This window comes from Perognathus longimembris, chromosome 28, assembly GCF_023159225.1.
Source record: "Perognathus longimembris pacificus isolate PPM17 chromosome 28, ASM2315922v1, whole genome shotgun sequence".
NCBI classification, from domain to species: Eukaryota; Metazoa; Chordata; class Mammalia; order Rodentia; family Heteromyidae; genus Perognathus; species Perognathus longimembris.
In genome coordinates, this window is record NC_063188.1 from 944,052 (window position 1) to 965,223 (window position 21,172).

The 21,172-nt window shown below is 42.8% G+C and overlaps 1 protein-coding gene across 1 annotated transcript in view; it reads right to left on the reverse strand.

The window, feature by feature from the left end:
• Tktl1 (transketolase like 1) overlaps window positions 1-16,261 on the reverse strand; it is a 28,171-nt gene extending 11,910 nt beyond the window's left edge. The window contains exons 1-7 of the mRNA XM_048336658.1: window positions 16,176-16,261; window positions 11,539-11,656; window positions 8,667-8,764; window positions 6,820-7,011; window positions 6,615-6,742; window positions 4,966-5,159; window positions 3,270-3,434 (exon numbers count right to left, since the gene is read on the reverse strand). Of these exons, the coding sequence (XP_048192615.1) occupies window positions 3,270-3,434; window positions 4,966-5,159; window positions 6,615-6,742; window positions 6,820-7,011; window positions 8,667-8,764; window positions 11,539-11,622 (861 nt within the window). The 5' untranslated portion in view covers window positions 11,623-11,656; window positions 16,176-16,261. The remainder of the gene's footprint in view (window positions 1-3,269; window positions 3,435-4,965; window positions 5,160-6,614; window positions 6,743-6,819; window positions 7,012-8,666; window positions 8,765-11,538; window positions 11,657-16,175) is intronic.
• Window positions 16,262-21,172: the final 4,911 nt, after the last annotated feature.

Below are 21,172 nucleotides of genomic sequence, written 5' to 3' on the forward strand. Positions count from 1 at the left end.
AATAGGGCAATCAATAAAAGGTTTTCATGTAAGATACACTGAGGAAACAACAAATAATAATTAAAAGGGGGGTGCTGGTGGCTCTAATCCTAGCTATTCAAGAAGTTGAGATCTGAGGATTGTGGTTCACAGCCAGCCCAGGCAGGAAAGTCCTTGAGACTCTAATCTCCAATTAACTACCAGAAAACTGGCAAGTAGAGCTGTGGCTCAAAGTGGTAGATCACTAGCCTTGAGTGAAAAATGTTCAGGGACAGATCCCAGGCCCTGAGTTCAAGCCCCACAACCGACAAAAAAATTAAAGTTTAAAAGGTATTTAATTTCTGACAGTGAAGTATCTTAGAACAATGTTTACCTGGATACATTGATTATTAATTTAAAATATTAAAACTTTTAATAAAACTAGGCATGGTGCATATGCCTGTAATCTTAGTACTTAGGAGGCTGAGACAGGAAACTATCTTGAGGCCAGCCTGGCTATATTATATAGCAAACCCCTGTCTCACAAAAAAACCCAAACCCTCAGAGCTGGAGGTGTGGCTCAAGTGGTAGAGCATCTTCCTGGTAAGCTCAATGACCTGAATTCAAACCTCAGTATTGTTTTTGTCTTTTTATAAGGTGTTTAGGAAAAAACAAATTGCAAATATAAGATTAAAGTAAAAGTAACAAGTTTGACAAGAAATGTACTCGCAGAAAAAAATTGCAAATGTAAGATGAAAGTGAAAGTAACAAGTTTGACAAGAAATGTACTTGCTACTTTATGTATGTAACTGTAACCCCTCCCTCTGTACATCGCCTTGACAATAAAAAATAAAATAAAAAAAGAAAACGATTAAAGTGAAAAAAACTAGAAAACTTTTAACTGGCATCCTTTGTGATGATTTAAATTTCTGACTAAAAACTTTTATATTAGGCTGCATACAGTAATGTGTGCCTGTAGTTTCAGCTACACTAGAGACTGAAATTGGATCAACACTTGAGCCTAGGAGTTTGAGGCTAGTCTGGGTAACACTGTGAGATCCATTCTAAAAAAATTGTTTAGATGTTAACCTGAAAATGTGTCAAAGGGACATGCAAGACACTTTCAGCAGTTCAGAGAGCAAACACATTTGAAGAGAGCACTATATGCGTCAGTAGTCAAGACCCAAGGAGAGCTTCTGAGCTTCCTGTGGTACCCCAATCTCCTCTCATGGTCTTACCCATCTTACTCAGGCAGCCAACTAGACTTAGATTCTCTACCCTCTGGCATGCTGCTAAGTTTCTTGCCAGGGCACTCAGGGGACACTTCTCGCAAACATGGCCCCACAGCTACTGCACAGCCAAGGACCAGCCCTTTTTTACCCTACAAATCCTTCATATTGCAGGATTTTGAGAATACACCACATCTCTTTTCTGCTCAAAGCCCTTTTGTGGTTTTCCATCAATCTTCAAGAGAACCAGGGATGCTGTACATGACTGGTAGGAATCCTACGATTAGAATCTCAGAGGCCTTTCTGAGCCAATTTCCTTCTGTGGTCACCAAGCTTTGCCCACTCTGGCCTTCTTTATGCTTCCTAAACATCCCAGGCTTTTGCCTCACAGCTAGCAAGGCCTTCTGCTGAGAAAACTATCTCCTACACATCTGCCACCTGAGTCTCAGCTTGAATGTCCTCTCCAAAGAGGCTGTCCTTAATCACCCTCAATTACGCTCTTATTTTAGCCACCTCTTTCAAGTATGACATTGAATTACTACCCCCATTGTGCCTCTGCTCTATTGGTTTTCTTCTGACTGATAGAATACACCAACCAGGTGCCAAGTACATGGTTGATGACTGCAGGAATCAAGCCAGTAAGCTTTCTGAGGGAAATGCCAGGCTGATGACAACTCTTCCCATTTTTAGGAGACACTAGAAATTTTGATTTTATATAAGAGCCTCACCTTTAAGTATTGCCAACTATATTTCTAAGATGTAAATACTACTAAATATTCAAGCATCCAAGGTATATTCACATGAGATCTATTAGCCCATAGTTTTCTAGCTAGAAGAAAATCATTGTTACTGAGGGCTGTTTTTTTTTTTTTTTTTTTTTGCCAGTCCTGGGGCTTGAACTCAGGGCCTGAGCACTGTCCCTGGCTTCTTTTTTACTCAAGGCTAGCACTCTACCACTTGAGCCACAGCACCACCACTTTTGGCTTTTTCTGTGTATGTGGTGGAGAGAAATCGAACCCAGGCCTTCATGTATGTGAGGCAAGTACTCTACCCCTAGGCCATATTCCCAGCCCTAAGGGCTGTTTTTGATCTCTATGATAAAGCCAGGAGATGGGTGTCTTCCTTTATGCTGGCATATGGCTTCGTTAACTCCTTGGTGCATGTACATGAGAGAGTCACTATGGAGAAAATGGGGCACAGAGAAGCAGAATAGCTTTACCCAAAGGTGTAAGCTCTAAACTACTAGCATTCTTTTTTTTTTTTGCCAGTCCTGGGCTTGGACTCAGGGCCTGAGCACTGTCCCTGGCTTCTTTTTGCTCAAGGCTAGCACTCTACCACTTGAGCCACAGTGCCACTTCTGGCCGTTTTCTATATATGTGGTGCTGGGGAATTCAGGGCTTCATGTATGCAAGGCAAGCACCCTTGCCACTAGGCCATATTCCCAGCCCTAAACTACTAGAATTCTTTTTTTTTTTTTTTTTTGGGCCAGTCCTGGGCCTTGGACTCAGGGCCTGAGCACTGTCCCTGGCTTCTTCCCGCTCAAGGCTAGCACTCTGCCCCTTGAGCCACAGCGCCGCTTCTGGCCGTTTTCTGTATATGTGGTGCTGGGGAATTGAACCTAGGGCCTCGTGTATCCGAGGCAGGCACTCTTGCCACTAGGCTATATCCCCAGCCCCAGCATTCTTGAAGCTGTAGTTAATGTAACATTTGTACATATTTTTTAGGACCTGTGTTCCAGTGGGGAACCAGAAACCATATTTCTGGTAGCTCTTTATCTGTTTATCTCTAAGTGACCTGCTATAGGTTTGCCTAATTATTAGCTGGACGGGACACAAAGAGCAACTGGCGAGCCCAGGATGCTTCAAAGTCTAAAGCCCTAGGCTTGCTGCCTTCCAACTACTTGGACAAGTTGTCCAGAGGGTTGGGCAGTCTACTACAACCTTTCTAGCAGACCTGGAAGCCACATTTCTCTGACTTTGTCTGTGCATCTGTTTAGGTTTTATAAATAGATTGTACATAGGGTGGGGATCTTTCATATGGACGTGGATAATTAAATGAGAAGACCTGAGAGAGCACACTCACCATGTTTTGCTCAGCAATGAAACACTCAATGAACCTCTCAGGATGTTCTTTCTTGAATATCTCAGAGAAGGAAGAGTTTTTGGTGTCACCATCAAGCAAAATGACTCTCTCATTTTCACGGCCCAATTTAGCCAGAGCCAAACCACATGCTTTTCTAGTAGACATCTAGAAAGTCAAAAAATTACAGAGTTTCTTGGAAAGCACCTAGAACGAAGGCTCTATCTTATATAATAGTTATCTATGTTAATGAAGATTTATGATTCATTAGTAATCTCTTTTAACATCATTAACATGGATTGTTAGCTAATCTTAAACATATACTTTCATCAATGATGATCGAATTCTCACATGGCAATTATAGTGCCCAACCTTTTCTTGAATTGTGTTCTTTTAGTTCACACTTGTTACCCCCCACGTCCCAAGCAGGAAAGCACAACATAATTCAACAGCCAGGTTTCCAATATTTTGAAGATGGATGTGAGGGCGATCTGGCTGCGACATCTGTCATCCCATTAATCGCCAGGGTTGATTCTCGGCTGATCTGGCTGGCTAGGCCGGGTGTCCCCTTCCTCCCTCACCGCTCCATGGGTGTCCCTCCCGAAGCTGCGCGCTTGGTCGAAGAGGACGACCATCCCCGATAGAGGAGGACTGGTCTTCGGTCAAGGGTATACGAGTAGCTGCGCTCCCCTGCTAGCACCTCCAAACAAGCTCTCAAATATTTTGAAGAATTAAGGTTTTTGGATAAATTGGCCTGCTTCCCTGCATATTCCAATGAGCAAGTTCAAAAGATCAGACCACCTAGGCCATCATTCTTATCCCTAGGCACATAATGGTGGTAGTTTCATGTACATTGGACTCTTAAGCCACAAACCAAAGTTAGGAAGCAAGAAACAATCCCACCAGGTACCAGTGACTCTCACCTAATCCTCAGTAGTAGTCTGAGAACTGAGGATCAGTTTGGAGCCAGCCTTGGCAGGCAGATCCAAAGCTCTTATCTCTAATTAGTCAGAAAAAAGGTAGAACTGAAGGAGTAGCTCAAGTGGTAGAGAGCCAGCCTTGAGCAAAAACAGCTAGGCAAAAGCACAAGACCCTGAGTACCAGCACAACAAAACCAAACCACAGGTGCTTTTTTAAAAAGTAGCAAGTAGAATTCAGACCCAAGCAAGTGTGAAAGCAAAAAATTAAAACATCTGCTGGGTGCTGGTGTCTCACACCAGTAGGATTACAGGAGGCTGAGACCTGAGGATTGTGGTTCAAAACCAGTTTGGGCAGTAAGTCTATGACACCTTTATCTCCAATAAGCCAGCAAAAAACCAGAAGTGGAGCTATGGCTCAAGTAAGTGTAGAAGCCTAGCCTTGAGTAAAAAAGCTGAAGGGACAGAGCCCAGACAGAGTTCAAGCCCCAGTACTAGCACAAAACAAACACATACCTATAAATCCAGCACTTGGGAGGCAGTAACTTGAGTTCTAAGCCAGTCTGACTTACACAGTGAGACTCTACCTAACACACACACACAAAAAAAAACCTCAGAAAAAAAATACTAGAGGTAGTGAAAGATGTTTAACCTTACTGCTTATAATTGTTCAATTAGATGTCACACTAGTAATTATCCAGAGATACGGATAAATGATAAGAAGAAAATCAGAGAACAAGTCAATATACATAACTTAGTTAATTATACACATTTTTGCCTACCATGTCACCAATTTTGTAAACAGGTGTAGAGGCCATTTTTATATCTCCAATGATGATTTTACGTGAGTCTTCAAGAGGAGGGTCTGGTATAAGACTCCTATTGGTCTGTATCTGGCTCTCAATTAACTTAATAATTGCATCTGCTCTTTCTTTTGGCATTGGTTTTCCATACCAACTTTCTGCATCCTCAACATCTGTAACAAACAAAAGCCATTCATTTAAAGTATTTAATGAGTACTTAGTAGGTCATCTGAAAGACATCCTGATGGAAAGGATGTGAGTCTAGAACTCACAGGATTAAGAATTTGACTGAGTTCCTGGGATGGTATTGTAGTCACAACAGCCTGGTTTGGCTATAATGCCAGCTACTCAGGAGGCTGATATGGGAAGGATCTAGGTTCAAGACGATCCCATGTAAAAGGTTAGAGAGAACCATTTCTCAATGAACAAGCTGGCAGTGGTGGCACATACCTGTAATCCCAAGTGCATGGGAGGCATAGGTAGGAGAATCATAGGCTGAGGCCACCTCTTGGCAAAAATATGAGACCTTGTCCAAAAAGTAAGTAAAACAAAAGGAGGTGGAAGTGTGGCTCAAGATGTAGGGCACTTTCCAAGGAAGGGCAAAGGCAAGGGAAGAAAAAGGAAGGAAAGGCAAAGTAGAGGTGGGGGGTGAGGATGAAGAGTTTGAACTAAGGGCTTTTAGCTTCTGATAGGGGCACTGGCCTGTATGCTAACGAACAGGAAGGGAATCGTGAAGGAGGGAAGGCTGTAGACAGTTAAGGTAGACTATGGAGAGTGAAGTTTTAGGTTGAAGTTTCATCTGAGGCAAGATGGAGAATCACTAAAGGTTTGAGGGGAGTGAATGATCAGTTATGTTGTAGAAAGACTACTGTGGTAGCAGTGTGGACACTGGCTTAGGGGGAAGTGAGCAACAGGCTCTTCAGGGAGCTGCTGCATTTCATGGAGGATGATAAGGGCTTGGTGACAGTCATGGAAGTAGAGATGGGGAAGAAAGAATGCATCTGAGGTACTCTTAGGGACTGGATATGTGTGGGAGGCCTATGTGGCAAGGAACTATCTTGGGGAGGAGGGATACAACAGTTTTATTCTGAATTGTCTACACTGTTTAAAAACAGGAATCCTATCTCTAGCTACTACAATTGCTATAAATAATAATTTGAAATGAATTTCTGAATAACTGAAATTTCAGTTGACATGCTTGCAATGTGCAAGGAACTAGTCCTTAGAATTCCCTCCTTCCCCAGCTGCCACTTCCTGATGCAATTCTTTACTGGTTCCATTTGTTCTTCCAGATGCTCTAGATCTAGGCAAGTGTGTATTCATGTGTACCCTGCTCACACATAAAACATATTTTCTGACTGTACTAACATGCATTCACTGTCCGGTCTCTGACAAACTGTTTTCCTAGTGACTCCCTCGCATAGATATAAAATCACTGTTCATCTGCTAGAAGTATGACATTCCCCTCCTTCTCTTGTTATTTAGTGTGGGAAAGAAAGGAGCCCCTAGCATGTGTTACAAGCATTACCAATGTTCACTTCAAGAAGTCATTTGCTTGCTCAAAACCTCATTCTGCCCTTCTTCTGTGTAGACCAATGTTTTAAATACTCACAAGCAGAAACACTTACTCGGCATGCCCCGGCCCTTGAAGGTCTTGGCAACCACAGCAGTGGGCTTGCCCTTCACATGAGCTGCCTTCCAGAATACTTGGCATAGTGCCTCCACATCACGGCCATCCACCACATAAGTATTCCACCTATCCGAAAGGAGGACAAGGTTATAAGGAAGAAGGAGGACGAGACACAAAGAAGATAAAAGCAAGAAGAAAGTTACCCAAAAGCTTCGCAGCGTTTCTGATAGACCTCTATGCAGTGCTCAACAGGCAAGGTGCCACCATGTCCCAGGCGGTTCACATCAAAGATCAACACGAGATTATCCAGACCATAGCAGGCAGCAAAGGCCAATGCCTCCCAGACAGAGCCTTCTGAGGACTCGCCATCTCCAAGGAGGCAGTAGATTCGGTAGCTGGAATAAGACAAGGGTTAAGGCCTTCCTGGAAGTCAACTGTGCCACACAAATGCATCTCAGGAAAAGAACAAAAAAAAAATCAGATTGTATTTTTCCTCAGAAACCCTGCTCAAACTCAGTAGCCAAGAAAATGAACATTTAAAAGTTTGGGCCCCATAAAGCTGGAAGCCTGTGGCTCAAAGCCTGCAAATCCTAGCTACTCAAGAGGCTGAGATCTGAGCACTGCACTCCAAAGTCAGTGTAGGCAGAAAAGTCCAATTAAGTAGCAAAAATACCTGATTCGAAGTATAGAGACTAAAGGAGTAGGGCACCAGTGATGAGTGCAAAAGCAAGGAAGCTGAGTGAGCATATGAAACCCTGAGTTCAAGCCCAGGTAATGGGGAGGAGAGCCTGGGCTTCATGACAAGGCCTTCACCTTTGGCTAGCCTTCTCATTCTCGCTGTAAGGCTTTTTTCAGCTCCTGCTACTTCCAATGAGCAATTAAGACGGGAATGGGAAAGAAGCAGCCACCTGAAATATCTATCTAAACAACTATCACTGATACATTTTCTTGGTAAGTTCCATTTTTAAGCACTGACACCTATTTCTGGTCTTACAACTTATTTACAATTCTACAAATCAAAAAATCAAACCATTCTACCTCAAAAGCATATGTTCTGTTGTAAATGATAAGCTCTGCAGCACAGACAATATAAATCATTTATAACAATTAAACCAATCCTAGACTTCATCGAAATGCTGTATGTTGAAAAAACTATCAAACCCAGAATTAGAACTAAGACAGGCAAAGAATTAAGTGAAAATTTGCATCAGACCTGTGGAAAATGGAGCATGATGGCTCCTCAAGGGACTGGTCCTTTAGGGCTCTTCTCTACTTCAAGAAGCTAATGGCTGTCATGAGGCCTCAGGGGAGAAGCATCCTGGAGAAACTGGACCTAGGAGCTCTGTACTCAGACCTTCCACAAGCAGCAGAGGGTAGCAGCTACTTGTGAGTCTCAACTCATTGTGGTCATGTTTCCACATCACCAGTGCTGAGTGCAGAATCCACAAGGAAAAGACCAATCTTCTTGTCATTAGAAATGGGGAACCAACTCAGAAAAATATGTTGGTATAGAGGCCTCCAATGCAAAGGTAAAGATTTGAATGTATTCATTCTATAGTGAACTTCAACAGAGATGGAAATCAGGAAGCCGTCTCTCTGTCTTTCTCTTGTACTAGTACTGGGGTTTGAACTCAGAGCCTTGCACTTCCCTTGGCTTTTTCTTTCAAGGCTGGCATACTCTACCACTTGAGTCATACCTCCATTCCCACTTTTTACTGGTTAGCTAGCTGGAGGTAAGTCTCAGACTTTTCTGCCCTGGTTGGCTTTGAATCTCAATCTGCTCTCACCCTAAGGTTATAGGTACAAGCCACCAGCACCCAGCAGGAAGCTTTTGCTCTCACAGAAAAAAAATCAGCATTCAAATACACATTTATACAACAGTCACCACTTAGACTCTAATCAGAGATGCTAAAAAATTCAAAAAATGTGATTTCTTTATGGTCTCAATGCTTGGTAACCTGAATTTTCAATATCATCACTGTTTTTTCTAACTAAGGCTAATAAAGTCAAAATGTAGAGTAGGACAGTGAAATAGATTCCAGAGTCTTACCTGGCGCGGTCAAAGTACTTGCCAGTATATGCCATCCCGCATGCAGCTCCCAGTCCTTGCCCAAACCATCCTATTGCCATATCGATAAATGACAGCCTCTGTAAAAGAGTGGGGACCCAATGAGCTAACAAGCAGCTTCAGGACATCCGCCTCAGGCAGATTTTGGGGTGCTGAGTACAGGCTGCTCCTATCTTATCCTATGCATGCAGAATGAGTAGTAGTGTCCCTACCTTAAAGGCGCCTCCCACCCACTGGGTAAATTCCTTTTTTCCACATTCACATGTACCACAAGTCCTACATCAGTATCATAACTTGGCCATAGATTCAGCCTGGGTTGGAAACAAGGGTAACAAAGGAAGACTTTCACTGTCGATGCCCAAGGGAAACCAGAATTCAGTGTGCTGAGGGTAATTGGAACTTTTTGAGCACAGAGGAGGGAATCTGAGTGAAAGCAGAAAATGTAAGCAAGACTTTCCCCTCAGTCACGCAAAAACCTGATTTTAAATCTTTTGGAGGACATGTGTTCTCAAATAGAAACCAGAAACACAAGTTTGTGAGGTTCTTGGGTTATGAAACTCTGGCCAACTGAGATCTTAGAAGTGGTCACCTAGAAGTGTCACTTTCTAGCCTCATTCCGTCTTCCTTTTCTTAATATTACATTAGTATGTGCCTATGATGACAATGCAGCCCTTCATGGGAGAGACAAAGCCTGTCAAAATGTTCAGGTGGCAGATACCCTGCTCTTGAACTTCCTATCATACTGAATTTGTTAAAAAAAAAATAGCTTCTCTTGTCAACATCTTAGCCTGGCTCTCATCTGTCATTGCATGGCCTCCTCCCTGGACACTCTCACCACCCTGAAGCCATTCTCAACTCCAACTCAACCCCCACCAGAAGGGGGTCTGTTAAGCCAGCTCAGCATATCTCTGCTCTCAGGTCTTCCTATAGCCTGCCAACAGAGTTCAAGTTGTTGTGCTAGTATAGACACTAAGTTCCATCATCTCCTTCTTGTATTCCCAATGCTCTGAATGCTGTAGCCATTTTATTTGTGCCAATCTTAGGGTTTGCATTCAGGGCCTAGGTGTTGTCTCTGAGCTTACAAATTCAAAACTAGCCCTCTACCACTTATGCTACAAATTCACTTCTGTCTTTTTTGTGGTTAACTGGAGATAAGAGTTTCATGGATTTTCCTGCTCCAGCTGGCTTTGAACTGTGATCCTCAGATCTAAGCCTTCTGAGTATGTAGGATTACAAGTATGAAGCACTAGTACATGTTTGGGTTTGTTGATGTTTTTGGTTTTTTTGAGATGGAGGTCTCAGTATATGGTTGGTCTTGAACTCCTCTAATATGCTAGTCTTAGAGTGCTGGCATTAAAGGCCTGTACCACCTGGTTTTATTGCTGCCCATTGAAAATGATGGGTATATGCTTCCCTTAGGGCCTTAGCACTTTTAGCTCCTTCTACCTAAGAGCTTACATCTACACAGGAGCACAGCTTACTCTTTCATCTTCCAAATTGCTGCCCAAGTATCAGCATCAAGGTCTTTGTGTACCATTCTCTTTCAACTAGTTCCTGACTCCTTCCAATTTACACGGCTGCAGAATGCTCAGCCCCACCAGGTATTCTATGTTTGGGTATGCCAGGTATGTCTCTTGGTTTGTTTTTTGTCTGTTTCCCTCCTCTGTTCATAAGCTTCAGTCAAGCAAAGACCAGTGCACATTCACCACTACAGTGAATAAATTAATGGTAGCTATTCTCAGATCTCCCTCCCTTCTTCCTTCCTGGGTTCTTCAGACCTTCTTTGATATTCTCTACATTCTCTGTACCGTAGAGCCTCCCTTTCAGTTTTGCTTCTGACTAGATCCCTGGTTCCATCTTCTCTATGGCTCCTGTAATAAGCTCTGGTTCCTCATTGCCTTGCATGCCTTTGGAGCCGAGGCCCTACAATGTCATCTCTTGAAAACCGATGTTGAAACTGGGCTAGGTATTCCACCAAATCTACGTCCTCCTGGTTGAGAACAGGCAGGTGAGCTTCCTTTCTCAAGGGTTTATTTTAGGGTACTATGGAGATAGGAGCTTCCATAAAATGTGTGGGTTGTCAGGAAGATGCCTGGCATGGCACACGTGTCCCTAAAATGTGTTCCTATCCTTTTCCCCCCAAGAATTCTTATGTAATAACTCAGAGAAGCTGAGGGCTAGAACAAAGGTGCATATGGAGTGCTATAGAACCCCCAAAAGTTAGACATCTCTTTCAGATAGCATTTCTTATCTGTTCCAGTGCAAAGCATATTTCAAGAAGTTCACACAGGCCGGGTGCTCATGCATGTGTTCCTAGCTACTTAGGACTGAGGCTGAGATCTGAGGATCATGGTTTGAAGCCAGCCCGGGCAGAAAAGTCCTGGTGAAAACTCTTATCTACAATTAACTACTCAAAAACGGAAACTGGCATTGTGGTTAAAGTGGAAGAATGCTAGCCTTGAGCACAAACAGGCTCATGGTCAGTGCCCAGGCCCTGAGTTCAAGCCCCACAACTGACAAATAAAAAAGTTCACCCAAAGGCAATTTGGTGATTTTCTAGACAGGCTTAGCTGGAGAAAAAGAAAAGAGCTGATAAAAGTAAAATAAGGCTGGGAATGTGGCCTAGTGGTAAAGTGCTTGCCCAGCATACATGAAACTTTGGGATCGATTCCTCAGCACCATATATACAGAAAAATCCCGAAGTGGCACTGTGGCTCAAGTGGTAGATGGCTAGCTAGCCTTGAGCAAAAAGAAGCCAGGGACAGTGCTCAGGCCCCAGAACCAGCAAAAAACGAACTAAAATAAAACCCTGGGTAAGAGAACAAGCAAAGTCATGGTTCCCCTGTTAATGTACCTTTGAAAGGATGAACCGGTCGTTGTTTGGGTTCTCTGGGTCTGACTGTTTATATTTCATCGTGTGGAAGAACAGCACAGACATGATCTCGGCAGCACTGCTACATGATGTAGGGTGGCTAAAAAGAAGACATGGCACAGGTTGTTTTTCCACAAGCAAATGACTCCCAAGGGACACAGTGTACAAGCGCTACCTATGATCTCCTAATACAGCAATGCCATTTCTACCGTACTGAATAATCAAGCCAAGTGTGAGGGTTGCAGAGCCACTGTCTCTGAAGCTAACATTTCTGAAGGCCACTTCAAAGCTCAGAAATGTCACAACATTTCTTTCTGTATGTACTCAGAAGCTCCATATATTAGAGAGACACCATGCTCATGGGGCAAAGCTCATCTCATAATTCTGATTTAAGCATTCTTTCACTTGTGTGATTTTTATTTCTGGTAGTTTCACTTCAGGTTCATTATTTAATTAGAAATACCAAGTATATCCCATTCTTCCACCTAAAATGAATCAATTTAGGACGTGAATGGTGAAAAATAGAAATCTTTCATTCTCAGAAAGTAGCCTGTATACAAGTCTGGTCAGTTCCTAATTAAATGAGGGGGAGGGCACAGGACAGGAAAAGAGTGTTTACAGAAAATATTTATAAAGTATCTATTAGAGAGTTAATATCTTCAACATATAAGAAGCTCAAAAAAAAACCTAACAAAAGCTAGTTGTCATAGTATATATCTAGAATCCCAGCTACTCAAGGGATAAAGGTAGGAGGATCATCAAAACTGAAGGATGGGTACTAGTGGCTCATGCTTGTAATTTTAGTTACTCAGGGGGCTGAGAAACAGCTCCAAGGCTCCAGTACTAACACACACACACACACACACACGCAATAGGAGCCAGGTGCCAGTGGCTCACACCTGTAATCCTTGCTACTCAGAAGGCTGAGACCTGAGGATGAAGGTTTGAAGCCAGCCCAGGCAAGGAAGTCCATGAGACTTATCTCCAACTAATCACAGAAAAAGCCAGAAGTGGAGCTGTGGCTCAAGTGGTAGAGTGCTAGCCTTGAGCAAAAGGAGCTCAGGGGCAGTGCCGAGGCTCAGAGTTATAGCCCCAGGATCAGCAAAAATAAATAAGAGTAAGCAATACAAAAACAAGAAAATTCAATAAGTTTGTGTAAATTATACAAGGTATTCTTATACAACCAAAATGTGAAAGAGTTACAAAAATCAGAAACATGAAAACAAAACTTAGGAAAAGCAGCAAAAGAAGAAATTTACATTTATTTTATCTTTGTGTAGTACTAGGGGGACTTGAACTCAGAGTGGCCTTGTGCTCTGGTACTCTACCACTTGAGCTATACCTCCAGTTCCAGCTTTTTGGTCACCAGATCTGAGAGTCTCTTGAATTTGTCTGCCCAGGCTGTCTTCAAATCTCTGCAGATCTCAGTCTCCTGAATAGTGAGGATTGCAGGCATATCATAAGCTCCTGGCTACACCTTCCTTCCTTCCTTCCTTTTTTTCCAGTCCTGAGCACTGTCCCTGGCTTCTTTTTGCTCAGGGCTTACACTCTTAACTCTTGAGCCACAGCACCACTTCTGGCCTTTTCTGTGTATGCGGTGCTGAGGAATTGAACCCAGGGCTTTGTGCATGCTAGGCAAGCGCTCTACCACTAAGGCACACTCCCAGCCCCTGGCTACATTTTCAAACATTAAAAATTTTCAAATTGAGCTGGGAATGTGGCTTAGTGATGAAATACTTGCCTAGTATGCATGAAGCCCTGGGTTCGATTCCTCAGCACTACACACACAGAAAAAGCTGCAAGTGGTACTGTGGCTCAAGTGGTAGAGTGCTAGTCTTGAGCAAAAGGAAGGCAGGAGACAGGCCCTGAATCCAAGCCCTAGGACTGGCAACGAAAAAAAGGTTCAAATCAATCATTTAACATTATGGCTTAAGGAACTAAAAAAGAACTATTCCCAAAGCTAGCAGAAGTAAAAAAAAAAGTTGTTACGATTACAGCAGAAATAAAACAATAGGAAGACATTGGAGAAAAATAGTCAAAATGAAAAAAAATGGGTGTTTTTGTTTTGGTTGCTATTTTGGGGATCAAAATTAGGGCATTTAAGACAAAATTACTGCTGAATAACATCCTCAGGTCCAAAAGTTGATTCTTTGAAAAAAAATTTAGCTAGAAAGACTAAGAAACATGGAGAAAAGACTAAAATAAACTCAGAAAATGAAAATGGAGCTAAGCATTGTGGCAAAGGTTGTAATCAAGTCTACTTGGGAGGTAGAAATAGGAAGAGCACAGTTCTAGGTCAGCATTCAAGATAGTCAAGACAAAAAATAAGATCCTATTTAAAAAAAAAAAACTAGAGAAAAGAGTGCTTGAAGTGAACGTGGCTCAAGCAGTGGAGAGCCTACCTATCAAACACAAGGATCTGAGTTCAAACACCAGTGCTGTCAAAACAAGACAACCCAGCTGGGCATGGGGGTGCACACTTGTAATCGTAGCTATGAAGGAGGCAGACAGATCTGAGCACATCAGTGCAAAATAACATACTTGAAAAAATAAAGCTGAAAAGTAAATATAACTGAGGGATAGCACACTAGAATACTTGCCTAACAAGTGAAAGCCCCTGAGTTCAAACTTCATTATCAGCAACAAAAAGAGGAATATTACTACCAATTCTACAAAAGTGAAAAATATTCTTTGAGTACTGCAAACTGCATGCCTGCAAACTAGTTAAGCAAAAGAACTGGATAAGTCCTAAAAACAGAAAACCTAAGAAAATCAAGTTACCAGGGGCTGGGAATATGACCTAGTGGTAAGAGTGCCTGCCTCCTATACATGAAGCCCTGGGTTCAATTCCCCAGCACCACATATATAGAAAATGGCCAGAAGTGGCACTGTGGCTCAGGTGGTAGAGTGCCGGCCTTGAGCAAAAAGAAGTGCTTGGGCCGTGAGTCAAGCTCCAGGTCTGGCCAAAAAATAAAAAGAAAGAAAAGAAATTTACCAGTAGAAAGGCAGACATATAATTTATGTGTGTGCCAGTACTAGAGGATTGAACTCAAGGCTCTGCACTCTCCCCTGGCCTTTTCAAGCTCAAGGCTGGTGACTACTTAAGTCACGGTTCCACTTATGAGTTTTTGGCTGGCTTTGAATTGTAATCCTCAGATCTCAGCTTCCAAAATAGCTAAGATTACAGGCATGAGCTACCAAACACATATAATTGAAGGACACTGGAGAAATAATTTTAAAAAACAACAACGAAAACAAATAACTTCTAAGAACTTGGGTTCCAAGGCAGACTTCTTAGTTTCAAGTACTTCAGTGAAATAATAGTACTACCAGTCATAGGAGGTGGGCGTGTGGCCTGAGGCTGGCCAGGACAAATGCAGGAGACCTCATTGGAGAAAATAACTTTAAGGGTTAGGATGTGGCTCGAGTGGTAAAGCACCTGCCACAGTCAAGTGCAAGGCAGAGCTTGAGTTCTGAGGGAGGGAGTGGGAATCCCAAACAACAACAATTCCCCACTAGGAACTAGTATTCTTTAATAATATTGATGCAAGAAATTCTCAACAGGGGCTTGGGAATGTGGCTTGGTGGTAGAGTGCTTGCCTAGCATGCATGAAGCCCTAGATTGAATTCCTCAGCACCACATAGAAAAGACCAGAAGTGGCGCTGTGGCTCAAGTGGTAGAGTGCTAGCTTTGAGCTAAAGTAGCTCAGGACAGTGCCCTGGCCCTGAGTTCAAGATCCCAGACTGGGAAACAAACTAAATACATAATTCTCAACAAACTATTGTGTATGTATATCAGTATGGGGGTTGAACTCGGGGCGTGGGTATGGTCCTTGAGGTCTTCAGCTTAAGGATGGTGCTCTACCATGAGCCACAGCTTCACTTCCGGTTTCCTGGTGATCAATTGGAGATAAGCGTCTCACAGACTTTCCAGCCCGGGATGGCTTTGAACCGTGATCTTCAGTGTCCTGAATAGCTGGGATTATAGGCATGAGCCACCGGCATTTGGCTCAACAAAATATTAAACTCATCGCGTATGGCCTCTGCAAGTGCTTACACAAGAAAAACCACTCTGCGCTGGCGCCAAAATGCAACTGTGGCCTGCCCATCTAAGAGGGTTAAAAAAACAACTGGATGAGGCCCGGTCACCTCCACAACTGTACTGGAGACTTGGCCAGACGCAGGTGCCTAGGCACGCAGACGTTTGGATGTATTGGGTAAAAACAATAATGCCTTGTCGGGGACTGGCGGTGGAAGCAGGTCTCCCACGGGAATTTAGAAATGGCGTCTCAAAGGACCCCTACTGATACAAATCGTGCCTTGATGTGCCCTGAGAGAAATGGTGCCTCAATGGAACCCGACGGACCTGACAGACAAAAAGTGCGCCTCAACGGACCCTGACCCATAGAAATGGCAACTCAATGGGCCCTGACGGATAGAACCCGCGCCTTGTTGGACTCCTACGACAGAAACAGCGCCTCGATGGGCCCTGACGGATCCCAACCGATAGAAACTGTGCCTCAACGGCCTATCCTGGTAACCACCTCCCACTCCTTTCAGACTCGTGTCTACTTGGCCCGAAAAACAGAACAACGCGGCCCTCAATGGCGGGTCCTTACCCTGAGCTTGAAGCACATGTAGCCTTGATGAAATGAATGCGCAGGCGGTTGGCCAGGTCCCGCAGCACCTGCACTGTCGTCTCATCGGGCCCGACTTCTAGCTCCTCAACGACATCCTCAAACACCTCAAGTATCTCCGAGCTTGTCTCAGAATCCGACATAATTGCGTCTGACCGCTGAGGTGCTCGCAGCTCAAATATGGCGGGGTATGCTCCTCAGACACGTTGTGACTAAGCCCCGCCCCTGGCACAGGAGATCCCTCCGCGAGAATATGCCTCGCGAGTATGGCTCCTTGATGCTCGCCTATTGACTCAGTTGCATGTTTTTCTTACTACTTCACACGTGTCCCTCCGCCTCCCACCAACATCCGGAAAAAGTCCGGTTCAACTACCACATGGCAAGGCCTCCGCTGTATACCCACATCCGGCAAACGCCCACCTCAACTATGGCCTCCACTGTATGCCTACATCCGCCGGAAGACGTCCATCTCAACTTCCTCAGGCGTGTATACCCGACAGACGGCTGTCGTAACGACCTCATGCGTATCCCTCCGCGAAGAGACGGCTGTCGCAACGACCTCATGCCCATCCCTGTGCCGTAATCTGCCTTGCTGCCTATCACTCCACTACACACCGGTATCTGTGCGTTTCTGATGTAGTCCATTGTTTGCACATTCGTCATTGGAACATTCAACATTATACAGACCAATTGTGTCTCTCTGTATCTATTCTTGAGCTATAAATCCTAGTGGCATTCCTTGTGCAGACACTTTTCCCAGGGCAACAAAATATCTTCTGTAACGATGGGGATAGTGTCTGGACAAGCTGTGGTTGTAAAAGGGAAATCACACTTTACTTGTGATGGGTAACATGGATATGCACAGTTTAGCACCGCATTAGAAAGTACAGTGGGAGCGGGTTGGGTTTTTTTGGGCAAGGTCTCCCTCACCTTATAGCTGAGGTTGAGTTTTACCTCACGATTCTCCTGCTGCAGCCTCCTCAGTGCTGCGGTCACAAGCAGGAGCCATCGTACTCGGCACCCTGGAAAATGCTGACTTTGCCGCTGGCCACCTCTCACCCACACTGCGGTTCCGTTTCGGTCAGGTTTATCAGCAAGTTTTCTCATGGATGCTCTGCACTTGGTGGCGCCATGTCATTTCAGAGCCATTTTCTTTTTCTTTTCTTCTTTTTTTTTTTCCTTCTGTTTATGTGGTGCTGAGGAATGGAACCCAGGGCTCCGTGCATGCTAGGCAAGCACTCTACCACTAAGCCACATTCCCAGTCTCCCATTCGCTTTTTGAAAACATTCTGTAGAGCCTGTGTAACTGCTGATGAGGCATTACCCCCACCCCCACCCCGTCAACCTGTCCTTTGACCAGAAGGCTCACTGCAGTAAGCTCCCTGTAACTGCAGGATGGGTAGTTTCTGTCGGGAATGTATTCCAGGCTATTCCTCTCTCAAAGACCCTAATGTTGGTCTCTAAGAACTCTTCCCATTGTCTTTGACATGGCCCTCTCTGAATCAGGTACATCTCACTGCTGTACCCAAGTCCGAATACTTACAAATTCCCAGTTAAAAAATGCTGAAATCCTGCGTAAGAACCCCAAGGTATCACCTAAATACCATTAGGCTCCCACATTCTTACTGGATTAATTAGTGCATGTATTTAAATTTTCAGTAGATGCTGCTTGGTGGTCCAACAAGTCTTGAAGCTTTGTAATCCTCTACTTGCAAAATACGTGAGTGCTCATTTCTCTACATCATCATCATTTTTTGTTTTGTCTTTTTCATTTTTGGCATTCCCATGGATGAGAAAATAGTATTTAATTGATGCACTGACTTATAGTTGATCACCTTGTCACAATTGTGTATTTTTTACATTCTTTTAAAATATAATTTTATTGCTATTATTAAGATGCTATACAGAGAAATTGCCATTACATAATTCAGATAACGAGTACATTTACTTTTCTGGACAATATCACTCCTTCCTTGACTTTCCCCAGGCCCCCCTACCCATCTCTACCTACAAGTTACATGTCATTTTCCACATAGTGGTGTGTGTATGTGCAAGTGCATGTGCACATGCACATCTGTGCACATACGTACTATACTGGTGTTGAACTCAGGACCTGTGCTTTTGTGCTCAAGTCTACTACTACTCTTCCACTTTGAGCCACCGTGCCATTTTCACACCTTTTGGTACTTAATTGGAGATAAGGGTTTCATGGACTTTCCTGCCTGGGCTGACTTTGAACTGGAATCCTCACATCTCACCCTCCTGAGTAGCTAGGATTACAGGCATGAGCCACTTATAACTGGCTACTTGTGCATTTTTTGAGCACACATTGTGATTTGTTTTTCTAACTTTTCACTTTAATAAATACTAATCTTTTCATGCAAATTTCTTTAAAAATTTTTATTATTATAAAGGGGGTCACAGTTACATAAGTCAAGTAATGAGTACATTTCTTTTTGTACAATGTCACCCCTTCCCTCAACCTCTCCCAGTTTCCCCCATTCCCCATCCCCACCCACAAGTTGTATAGTTTATTTTCAACATAGTGTCTAGTGAGTACAACTGCTGAATTTGTTCACCCTTACTCCCCCATTTCATAACCACATTTTTATTTTCCATATTTACAACTTTCTATTTAAGAAATTGTTTAGTTTTAGCTAAGGGGAGGAGCACTTAACAGCACTTAACAGCAAGGACCAATCCCCAGTGTCAAACTCTAGCACTGCAAAAGCTTTTACTTTTTCAAAGGTGTATGTGAGCACTGTATTTTTCTTTATGCAGTATTGAGGCTTGAACCCTGAGCCTCAAACTAGTAAGGTTGGTAAGATACTGCTGAGCCATGCCTCTAGCCCTATATTTCATTGATTATTTTGGGTGTGCCAATATTAGGGCTTGAACTCAGGAACTGGGCAACATCTCTTAGCTTTTTAGCTCAAAACTAGTGCCCTACTACTTAAGCTACAGTTCTTCTAGCTTTATGGTAGTTAATTGGAGATAAGAGTCTCATAGACTTACCTGCCCAGTGTGGCTTTAGACTGCCATCCTCAGATCTCAGCCTCCTGAGTAGCTAGGATTGCAGCCATAAGCCCTTGGCACACGACTTCACTGGTTAGTTGTGTGTGTGTGTGTGTGTGTGTGTGTGTGTGTGTGTGTGTGCTGAATGTAGAAAAGATATTTATGTTCTTTCAGTAGGATATAAGTCTGAGGTTTTGGATTTTATCCCCGGCACTACAAAAAACAAACTGAAGAGAGAACAGAAATAAAAAGAAAAGACAAAGAAAAGATCCTAGACTTACCATTGCTGGCTTGGATACCTTGAATATAAAATTCTTGGTTGAAACTAATTTTTACCTCAGAATTTCAAATAGAAAAGAATTTCCAAAGTATATTATTTAATCATCAACTGGCTCCTCATGCTGTTGCTGGACAGTCTAAGACATTCTACTTATGACTCTTTGAATGTTTTCTTTCCAACAGTTTTCCTCTCTGCCTATTGAAGATACTAGTGAACTGGATTCTGGATTTCATTGATGTTATTCAGAAGTCATTTTTCAATCTAGAAGTTATGGTCTTAAAGGTAATCAGTCTTTATCCTCTGATAGATTTTGATCATGTTTTTGTTTAGGTATGGATTGACCTCTGTTTTTCTTACTTTGGGTTTATTATGCTTCTTGGTTTTTTGTGTGTATTTGTTAGTTCTGGAAAGTTTTTAGGGAATAAATCTCTTCAAATATTGTCACTGCTTTGTTCTCTCTGGCATGTGATAAGATTTTAGTGAAATATTCTCACACTTCTCTATGATACTTTTCAGATTTTCTATTTGTTTATCTGTGTTGCACTCTACATACTTATTAGCTCCATTTACAGTTTACCAATACTCTCTGCAGGCATATCAAATCTTCTGTTACATTCTAAATGTTCAATTATTTAGAAACTTTTTAAAGATTGTGAAATCAACCATATGTATATAAAAGAAGACAGATAAGTGTAGGTGGCTCATACCTAGCTACTCAGGAGGATAAGATCGGAGAACCATGGTCTGAAAGTCCAAGAGACTTTTATCTCCATTTAATAAGCAAAAAACTATTTTTTAGAGAAAAGGCCAAGTGAGAGCTTGATGCCCCAAGTTCAAGCACCAGTACAAGCACAAAGAAGAGAGAGAAAATGGTAGAACAGCTGTGTGTGTGTGCGCGCGCACACGCGCACGCGCATGCATGCTCCTTTTGAGCCTTAAACTCAGGGCCTAGATGTTATTCCTGTGCTTTTTTTTTCTCAAGGCTAGTGTTCCACCACTTGACCCATAGTTCGATTTGTGGCTTTTTGGTGACTAATTGAAGATATGAGTCTCATGGACTTTCCTATGTGGTCTAGCTTAGATCTTAGCCTCTTGAGTAGCTAGGATTATAGGCATGAGCCACCGATTCCTGGTGCAATACATTTTTAACTACTACTCATGCCATGCACCCCAACTCTATTTATCCCCTCCCAATCACATCCTTCCCAACATTTACACTACTATGTTTATGCTTTCTCTTCATAGTTCTGTCATCTCTGTAGGCATTCCTATACAATATTGCTTTTGTTTGCTTGTGAAATTCATACAGGTAGAATTATATATGGTAGGGATTTTTCTATTTGGGTTCTTGGGTTCAATATTATGCCTGTGAGATTCATTCATGTTTCTCAAGGCTCTAGTGCATTTCCTGTGATATATAGGAGTATATTGTTGGATATTTAAAAATTTAATTATACATTCTACTCTTGATGAGCAGGTGGATTATTCAAAGTAGTTAATTACTGGAAACATCACCATACTTGTCTCCAGGAGACATTGTCTATAAATGCAATTGCTGGTATGCATGCCTTTTAATTCATGTTACTACCCAATTATTTTTTCCATAGGGGCTGTACCACTTTCCTCTTACAGCCCTAGTAACTGAATTTTTCTCTCATTGCTAACATTTAGTCTGAGTTTTGCC